This window comes from Manihot esculenta, chromosome 9, assembly GCF_001659605.2.
Source record: "Manihot esculenta cultivar AM560-2 chromosome 9, M.esculenta_v8, whole genome shotgun sequence".
Classification (NCBI taxonomy): Eukaryota; Viridiplantae; Streptophyta; class Magnoliopsida; order Malpighiales; family Euphorbiaceae; genus Manihot; species Manihot esculenta.
This window is the reverse complement of record NC_035169.2, coordinates 10,611,973-10,621,112: the sequence shown is the minus strand read 5'-3', so window position 1 is coordinate 10,621,112 and position 9,140 is coordinate 10,611,973. Positions and strand designations below refer to the sequence as shown.

The 9,140-nt window shown below is 31.8% G+C and overlaps 2 protein-coding genes across 3 annotated transcripts; one reads left to right on the top strand and one right to left on the bottom strand.

Moving 5' to 3' along the window:
- Positions 1-726: 726 nt before the first annotated feature.
- Positions 727-6,035, top strand: LOC110623170 (serine/threonine protein phosphatase 2A 57 kDa regulatory subunit B' beta isoform). 2 transcript variants are annotated; one of them, XM_043960101.1, is made up of 3 exons: positions 727-2,335; positions 5,298-5,328; positions 5,429-5,569. In XM_043960101.1, exons 1-2 carry the CDS (start codon positions 1,190-1,192, stop codon positions 5,322-5,324), a joined length of 1,173 nt encoding a protein of 390 aa, XP_043816036.1. In that variant the 5' UTR covers positions 727-1,189; the 3' UTR covers positions 5,325-5,328; positions 5,429-5,569. The 2 variants fall into 2 exon arrangements, with proteins under 2 accessions (XP_043816036.1, XP_043816035.1); XM_043960100.1 differs by lacking the exon at positions 5,298-5,328 and having other exon boundaries at positions 5,429-6,035.
- A 429-nt stretch (positions 6,036-6,464) lies between these two features.
- On the bottom strand, positions 6,465-7,787 carry LOC122724606 (aspartic proteinase nepenthesin-1-like). The gene has a single exon (XM_043960133.1). It carries the CDS (start codon positions 7,785-7,787, stop codon positions 6,465-6,467), a length of 1,323 nt encoding a protein of 440 aa, XP_043816068.1.
- Positions 7,788-9,140: the final 1,353 nt, after the last annotated feature.

The following is a 9,140-nucleotide window of genomic DNA, read 5'->3' as shown; positions in this document are numbered from 1 at the left end:
ATATAATTTTTATATATTAAAATATATAAATATAAATTTTTAATAAAATATTTTAATATATAATATTTATATGTAATATTTTATATAATAAAAATTTATTTATAAATAAATATTTATTTAATATTACATACGATAAATATACTTTTAATATAAAATTTAAATTAAAAGAATATATATTTATTAATATAAAAGTTTAAGAGATTATATTATAATTTATTATTAATTTTTCTAAATTCAATTTAGTATTTTTTATTATAATTGTAATAAATTGAAAAAATAATTTTATTATTCAAAATTTAAAATTTAAAATATGAATATAAATTAATGAAAATATTAAAATTTTTTTTATCATATAAATATTTTGAAGGATAATTTTATGTGGCATGATAAGTAAATTATAAATTTTTTTGTTAATATTAATTAAATTAAAATAAATTTGAAAGAATTAAAATATAAATATTAAAAGTCCTAAATATTTAAATTTTTTTAATTTAATAGACTGAGTTAAAATATTAAATATTATTTTTAAAATTATTATTAAATATATAAAAATTAAATAATATTAATATTTAAAGTAGTTAACTATATTTTTATAAAAACATTAAAAATTTAATTTATTTTGACATATTTATAAATTAATAATTTTTTTAAAACTTCAGGATTTAATACTAGTTTTCCTGAAAATATTTATTTATTAATCTTTCTTTTCCTTAATTATCCACTCTCCCTCTCTCAATCGTCCTCCTCTCTCTAAAATTATCTCATGCTCTCTCTCGGTCTCCCTCTAACATTTCTCTTGTTTTTTATTTCTCTCTGTCCTCTTCACGGTGTCTCAATCGGATCATCTCCGCCGTCCGCTCACCTGACCAGCATTCCGGCGATTCATATCAAATGACTTGCTATTTGGGTTCGCGTAAGGGAAAATTCTATTTGCGGTTCGGTATGCAAATCGGTAAAATTTCTATCCCATTATTATCTTAAATCTATTTGCTTATGATTTGTTATGGCTGGATCAATCATTTAATTCGATCCGCTTCCGAGGGTGGCTTTTATTCAATGATTGCCTATTGATCCATTGAAGTTCCATCGAGCATTACCACCACCTCCGCACCGTTTCATTACGGTTATTCCCGGCGCAAAAACAATTAGAGCTATCAATTTGAGGGTTAGGGTTTGTTTGCTTTGAGTAATGTTGAAGAAAATTATAAAAGGTGGGCACAAAAAGCCCTCTAAATCTGATGGTCACGATCATGGGTTTGGGCCACCGGGGTCGGGACCTGCATCAAATGTGGTGGTTAACCATGCGTCTCGGCCGTCCCATGCCCCTGAAGGTCCCCACAATGGCACGATGGTCGTGGCTCCGCCGCCAATGAATTCGATAGAAATCCTTCCACACTTCCGGGATGTGCCAGTATCAGAGCGACAACACCTGTTTCTTCGGAAGCTTCAGGTCTGTTGCTTCCAATTGGATTTCAGCGATACGCTGAGATCGGTGCGAGAGAAGGAAATCAAGAGACAGACTTTGTTGGAATTGGTCGATTTTATTCAATCCGGCTCGGGAAAAATCACTGAGACCTGTCAAGACGGAATGATTAGAATGATTTCGGTGAATATATTCCGGTGTTTGCCCCCAGCTGCTTATGAGAACACCGGGCAAGAAGTTTCAGATCCTGAAGAGGAGGAGCCTTATCTGGAACCATCGTGGCCTCATTTGCAGCTTGTTTATGAGCTTCTTTTAAGATATGTTGTCTCGTCAGATACAGACACAAAGGTCGCCAAGAGGTATATTGATCATTGTTTTGTGTTGAAATTGCTAGATTTGTTTGATTCTGAGGATCCTCGCGAGAGAGAGTATTTGAAGACGATTCTTCATAGGATTTATGGCAAATTTATGGTGCATCGCCCATTTATTAGGAAAGCAATAAACAATATATTTTATCGGTTTGTTTATGAGACTGAGAGGCACAGTGGGATAGGAGAACTACTGGAGATTCTAGGGAGCATTATAAATGGTTTTGCCCTGCCAATGAAAGAAGAGCATAAGCTGTTTCTTGTAAGGGCGCTTATACCACTGCATAAACCAAAGCCAGTTTCTATATACCATCAGCAGCTGTCTTATTGTATTGTCCAGTTCGTTGAAAAGGATTACAAGCTTGCAGATACAGTTATAAGGGGTTTGTTGAAGTTTTGGCCTCTGACTAATTGTCAGAAGGAAGTTCTCTATCTTGGAGAACTTGAAGAAGTGCTGGAGGCAACACAGTCTGCAGAGTTTCAACGCTGCATAGTTCCTCTTTTCAGACAGATTGCTCGCTGCCTCACTAGCTCCCACTTTCAGGTTCTTGACTGTTACCCTTATCTTCAGAGCTATGCTTTTAAATGCATAATTTGTCTAGCTAGAATTTGGATACAAATGGTTCCTTGAAATGTTTTCTGTATTTGGAAATCCAAGTATACTAAAAGTGGAGTTAACACAATCGTTTATACTTTCATCCATTTCCATCGTCTGTTTGCTGTGTATATTGTATTTTCAGTTACTATTTGTTTCTTTTCTTAAGTCACATTTCCTCTTTCTGATTCATGCCTAGCCCATCTTACATCACCTAGTAGCTGGTAATTATTTCTGATGTATATTGAATGGATGTTCTTATCAAGGTTCATTCCAATATGTTATTTTAGCTGCATTCTTGAGTACAATGAATTTGGTTATTTTGTTCTTTTCTGCTTATGCTGCTAATGGAATGTTAAATGGCTGACACCGTATTGGAGAGAAAAAGAAATGAACTTTTTCTTATTATTTCTTGTGGAAGTATAGTATTCTGCCAGAAGTTTCTTGTTTTTTTTTTTTTGAAAAAAAAACTCTATTCTCGCATATGGATGCTTCGTTTCATCATTAATTTGTTTTATAATGAAGATGCAATGACCCAAAACTGTTTATTTTGTCAGATCTAATTTGTGAATTCTTGACCATCAAATGGACGAGGGGTGTTATTTTCTCTCTCTTGTCATCTAACTATCAACCTATTTATGCTAATCCTTGATTCATTGTTTGTTCTGTTTGGCACTTTAATCTCTTGGTTACTTGCAGTTGACGGTGTTCATCATCACCCTATTTGATTGTTGGCTTTTACTTAAAGGTCTTCTCATGTGCAAGCTACAGTGTTATTAATTTGTTAAAAATTGATCCAATGATGAATGCAATTTGAATGCATTCTATTTTTTAATTATCAGTTATTCCATGACCAGTCCACTGAATATCTTAAATCTACTTGGGATAGGCTTCAGATTCCACTTTGCCTACTTTATTTAGTAAACCTTTTCCTACTACGATGCTATGACCAGTGTTTAGTCTTATATCTTGTGCTCATAATCTACAGATCATGAGCATCAATTAATATACATTTATCTTTTCTTTCTTTGTCATCTGCTCATGGCCATCTAAAATTCTGATAACCCTGCTCTCATCTCTGGAGATTTTTTTTCTTAGCTACCTAGATCTTATGAGCATGCTACCTGTGATGGGCGTTGAAACCACCAAAAATAAATTTCTGCTGATAATGGTTAGAAGGGTCGATCCCTAAGTAAATTAATTATATTGAATTAACAAGATATATAAATAAAATAAAATGGGGGAGGTTTTGAATGTAGAGAAGTGAAAAGAAATAAAATTAATTCAAAGAAATAAGCAATTAAATATAAGAGAAAGAATTAAGATGATAAATATTCAGTCAAAGAAATAATCTTAGTTTCAGCTTTATTCCTTGATCACAGATATAAAAATAATCCAAAATTAATTATTGATAAACCAATTATAGATATCAAAAACGTTTCAGATATCCAATCATTCCTTAGATTTAAAACTAGCTAAGAGACGCTCGTTAACTAGCTCTAACTATTGGACAATCATAGGAGACACTCTTAGAATTTAATCCAATTGCAGTATTAAGATTTAGAAGGACCTGATTTTAACTAACAAATGCGAGACACTCGGTTTATTTAAGTTAGATTATATTGTTCTTTAGGAGGACCTTATGCAACCTAATTCACCACTTGTTTCAGATTAAACTAAACAATTACAGATTTAATCAATTTGAATAGCAATATATTATTCTAATAACTATGCATGGGACCCTTATTGCAATAATCAATATAATAATAATAAACACTAATTACAGAAACAATATAAATATTAAGAACAAATAAAAAAACAATAGAATCACGTAAATCTCACAACCAATTGAACTGAAACCTCAATTATCCTTTAACTGAAAGAAGAAATTTAGCCACACATGTTTATGGCTAAAACACCACAATGAGAGGAGTGTTTTCAGCCTCTTAAACTAATTAAGAATGGGAGATAGAGATAAGATCAGCTACTAGATACATCAGAATGTCCTCTTTTTGTAGTGCTATGAGTCCTAACTTATCCTAAATACAAGTAGCTAAAATCAAAGAGTTATCTTTTTGCTTCTCGAATTTGAAACTAGACTCTCTTTGTCAAGTATGTTATGCCCATAACGTAGTCCATAACACAGTTCGTCTGGAATTAGAGTTTAAGTATGGCTTTGTTTCTTATCCTTCTATGAATTTGATTGTGTCCACGTTTGATTTTAGAATGTAGAGTCCAAATTGGATTTTTTTTTTTATTATTCTCCAATTCTTGTTTAACCTATTAAGATAACAAAATTTAAACGAATCAACCAGTTTTAAATAAAATCAAACTCAATATCTAACTGTTGTAGAATATTAAAACTACATAAATGTGCATATTATCAGCCTACCATATGATGCATATCTGGTTGTGTTGTTTAAAAAGCTGTTATTTAGTCTGAATTTTCTATATCTAGCAACCAGGTCCCAGTAGTGACAAGTCCAGCAGTGGTGGTCAAAATTTTTTCTACCTTAAATATTATCTTTCATTAAGCTGGATTGTAGCATTGCCGGTTATGCGTATCCCAGAGATTTTGCTCAGTTATGACAGCATCTTGATTTTTATTGATTTTGATTGTCTGTCCCAAGACATTTTCGATTTATTTGATCAATATCTTAGTTTGCCTAGAAAATCCCTTTTATGCCTCCAAATTTTCCTTCAAATCTTGCCCTGTAAACTTAAAACTGGCTTTTTTTCCAGAGTTTTCCATGCTTGTTATCAGAAAAAAATATGCCCTGTTAACGCACATTTGATGTGTAGACTGGTGTTTAATGTTGTGTCATACAATTGTCAAGATAGATTATTTTGGAGCTTCTCTGGGGTGTGAATCATGACAAATTGCATCTCATTATGTTCATGCTTTTTACAGCTGATAGGAAGTCTTGAAGGAATCTGATCAGGTTTAAAATTGGATTTATTTAGAATAGAGTGTAGTTGACTACGAAATAGCATTTTTGTTTTCTACCCTTGAAATTTGCTTAGGTGAAATTGGTGTTGCAGGTTGCAGAAAGAGCCCTGTTTCTGTGGAACAATGAACACATCGTGAGTTTGATTGCTCAGAATCGTAGTGAGGTATTACCAATTATTTTTGAGGCATTGGAGAAGAATATCCAAAGTCATTGGAACCAAGCTGTTCATGGACTTACAGTTAATGTTCGGAAAATGTTCATGGAAATGGATGCGGAGTTGTTTGAAGAGTGTGAGAGGCAGTACGAAGAGAAAGAGTCAAGGGCCAAAGAAGTGGAAGAGCAACGGGAAATGACATGGAAGAGACTGGCTGATGTTGCATCTCAGAGAGGGGGAGATGGCATGATCACTGTTTAATTGGTTTCTCTGGGTTGGATGGTCCACCATTAACAAAAAAAGAAAAAAAAAAAGCATTGTGTGGATTGGAGACATTAGAAACTCTCCTCCTCCACATGGTGGTGCTATTCTTTTGCCTTATTTAATTTTTTCCTCGTCATTTCTCTTTTATTTTTTGACCTCAATCTAATCTTAAAGATATCAGAAATAGCAACCATAAATGTAATGTTAAGATGTATTAAATTTGTTAGTAATATGGTGCACATGAAGAATGATTTGTGCGCATCTCTTATTATTCTCTCTCTCTTCCCACTTAAATCAGTTGGTACTTAACTGGAAATTTGTGAATATATTCTTCAGCTGATTATGTTGCCAAATCTATATTAGTTGGGGAGATTGATGCTAAATTATTTAGTCATGTGGTTGATGATCTATGTTATTTTTTAATTTAATCATAAATCATTACTTTATTATTTTAAATTAACATAAAAATATTATATTTTAAAGTATAATTGAAATTCAAATTAAAAAAAAAAAAAATTAAAATCAAAATATAAATATAAATAAAACTAGAACTAAAATCGAATTCGGTTTCTAAAATTTTAAAAAAAAATATTTGATTTTAATTTTAATTTTATGTAAAATTGTATCAAAATCGAAAATCAAACACTTCTAATTTGTATGTATTAATACACTCTAAATAAAGTAATACATAATAAAACATTAATTATAGCTAACCTTCATAAACTTCACAATCAATACTCTCAAAATATAATTTCTTCTCATGCAAATCATAAGCTATGTTATGGTTTTGTTGAGCCATGATGCCTATAACGGTGATATCCCAGAAATGCTTATAAGGAAGATGAGAACTTGGATAAACAGCCATGCAAAATGTAGATGTTGTAGCTTCATAAAATATGCCATCAAACCCTACTTCTAGATCAGCTTCTTCACTAAAGTGGTACACCACTTCTGGAAAGCCTTTTAGGTCTTCATTCATATTACCTTTGTAGCACAAACACCATCTACATCCATCCATGTCTTCTATGATAGAATCACTCAGTATCCTCTTTACTTCATTCCTAAACTTGTAATAAGCTTCGTTAATCAGCCAAGTAGCAATACTTCCCGAGTCTATGATTACTCCAGTGAGCTTGCTTTGATCTGTTAAGTTTCTTTTGAACACATTCTTATCAATATCAAGCTTGTTATCTCCTATGCTTATTCCTTGTAGGTTTAAATAGTAATGTACTTCACTCATTTCTAGAGATGTTGCATCGCCCTCTAAACGCGCCTCATCTCCTAAGATTAAGCGGTTATAGTTGGGATCATAAAAGTCACCAATACAGTAGGAGAATTTGTTTGCTAGTTGCCTGGCCATAGAAATATTTTCTGGTCCGAGGCCAAAAACACCATTAATACCATTATCAATATATGTCTTCTCAACAGTGTTGCAGCCAAATATTACTTGAGAAACAACAACTATATTTCCGTCTGATTCAAAGAGGAGCTGCTCAGTAGCTGCATTTCCTACTGATGTAGGAGCATTGACATATGATATGTTATAAGTGCAATGGTTCTTGATACAACTATTATCAGGAAAATGCCTGCAAAATTTTGATTTGCAGAGAATGTTGGCATATGTCGATGATTTTATAGGATCTAACAATGGAATTGGACTGCGTCGAGCAGAGCATTGTATCCATAGTAGGCTACTCGCTGTGTCCATGATGGCTAGCTGCGGGATTGTGGGGTTGCCTATGTAAAAACGTACTAGAAATATGAACCACATATGAGTTCCAGGAATCAAATAAGTTTTGTAATTATGATTAGCGAAGCGAGCAAGTGAACTTTCAAAAATGAATTTGGCCTTATCTTCTATGCCGTGGTGGGGGTTATGAAATGGGGAGTGAATAGAATTGCGGTGGATTAGTTTGGTGATTAATTTTGTAGGTTTGGTTTTGGCTTCTGAAATAACGGAGACATAGCAGAAAATGGTGAAAGTTGCATAGAAGAACAAGAAAAGCACAATTCTCGAGTGATGGATCGCCATGATTGAAATATATTGGTATACTATTTCTCCATAATATACACAGCTTTATATAAGTCCCTGATTAGGGTTACTAGTCATAGAAGTGGAGATGGTGAAGTTTGATCAAATGGATGCATGGAAACACAATTAAATAATATGTAATAACAAGAAAATGAATACTAAGATAGGTCATGCATTTGGTTTGATCCAACCTCTCCAAACTTGCCCATGCAGTTTCTTTTTCCAATCTTTTTTTTCAGTTGATAAATGGTAACATGATGCATAAAATGGTTCAAATTGATTTAAAAAAAAAAAGAGCTTAAGTTCTAGTGGACAGTTTGTGTGGTGGACCAGTGGATCTGAGTGCTACTGTAAAGACTTAATTTGGTTCAGCTTTTACTGTGACACTGTGGTAGCTTGCATATGCTTCATAAATTTTTAAACAAATGCAAAGAGATAGAGATACACATTTTTGTTTCCTGCTACCTTCCAAAAACACCATCATAATCCTTCTGCACTTTTTTAACATTCCTGTTTTCATTATTAATTTCTTTTCAATTATATTAAATAAAATAATACAATTTTTTCTGACATGTCACAGCACAAACACAAACATATTTCGCTAATATTTCATATCAGTGAGTAGCAAATATATAAATAAATAATGATAACATATAAAATAGAATATAGTTAAAATTAAAGTGTATGTATTTCGATATAATATATAGTTTTTTAAAAAAATTTTGATCGACTCTCTTTCAATAATTTTAGTCTAATTTGAGTTTGTATGATTTAAATCTCAAATTCAATTAGCGCAATTAAAATTTTGAATCCAAACCCAATTTCAATCATAGCAATTCACAATGTTTCATTGTGGAAGCAAATTGTTTGTTATAATAAGGCTTCTTTTCTACAGATTGATAAAGGATTTTGGTTACTTGGAAAATGGTGAAAGTGGTTACATGTGATGCCAAGGAATAGGACAAGACAACATATTAACATATTTTCCAAGAAATTCAAAAAAAAATGAAGAATGCAGCTTCTAAAAGTCAAAAAGTAGAAATTGGAAATTCACCTATTAGTAACAGTTTTAGGGATTCTAATATTTTAATCCTAGGCATCGAAGTGCAATAGTATATAAAAAAATAATAATATTTAGGATATGTTTTCTCAAAGAAGTTGCTTTTTAAAAAAAAAAACTTATTTTTATTGTTTAGTAATAATTTTTAAAAATAAAATAAATAGCATTGTTGCTATACAAATTTAGTGACATCAACAAAATTCTTAAAATTTTAAAACATGACTTTTTAAGAGAAAGCTATTTCTCTTTAATAAAAAATTATTCGCATTAATTAATTTTTTAACTTTATTAAA

Coding starts and splice junctions, on each gene's coding strand:
- LOC122724606 (XM_043960133.1), bottom strand. CDS start 7,787: ATGGCGATCCATCACTCGAGAATTGTGCTTTTCTTGTTCTTCTATGCA.
- LOC110623170 (XM_043960100.1), top strand. CDS start 1,190: ATGTTGAAGAAAATTATAAAAGGTGGGCACAAAAAGCCCTCTAAATCT. Junction 2,336..5,428: donor TCACTAGCTCCCACTTTCAG/GTTCTTGACTGT, acceptor TTGGTGTTGCAG/GTTGCAGAAAGAGCCCTGTT.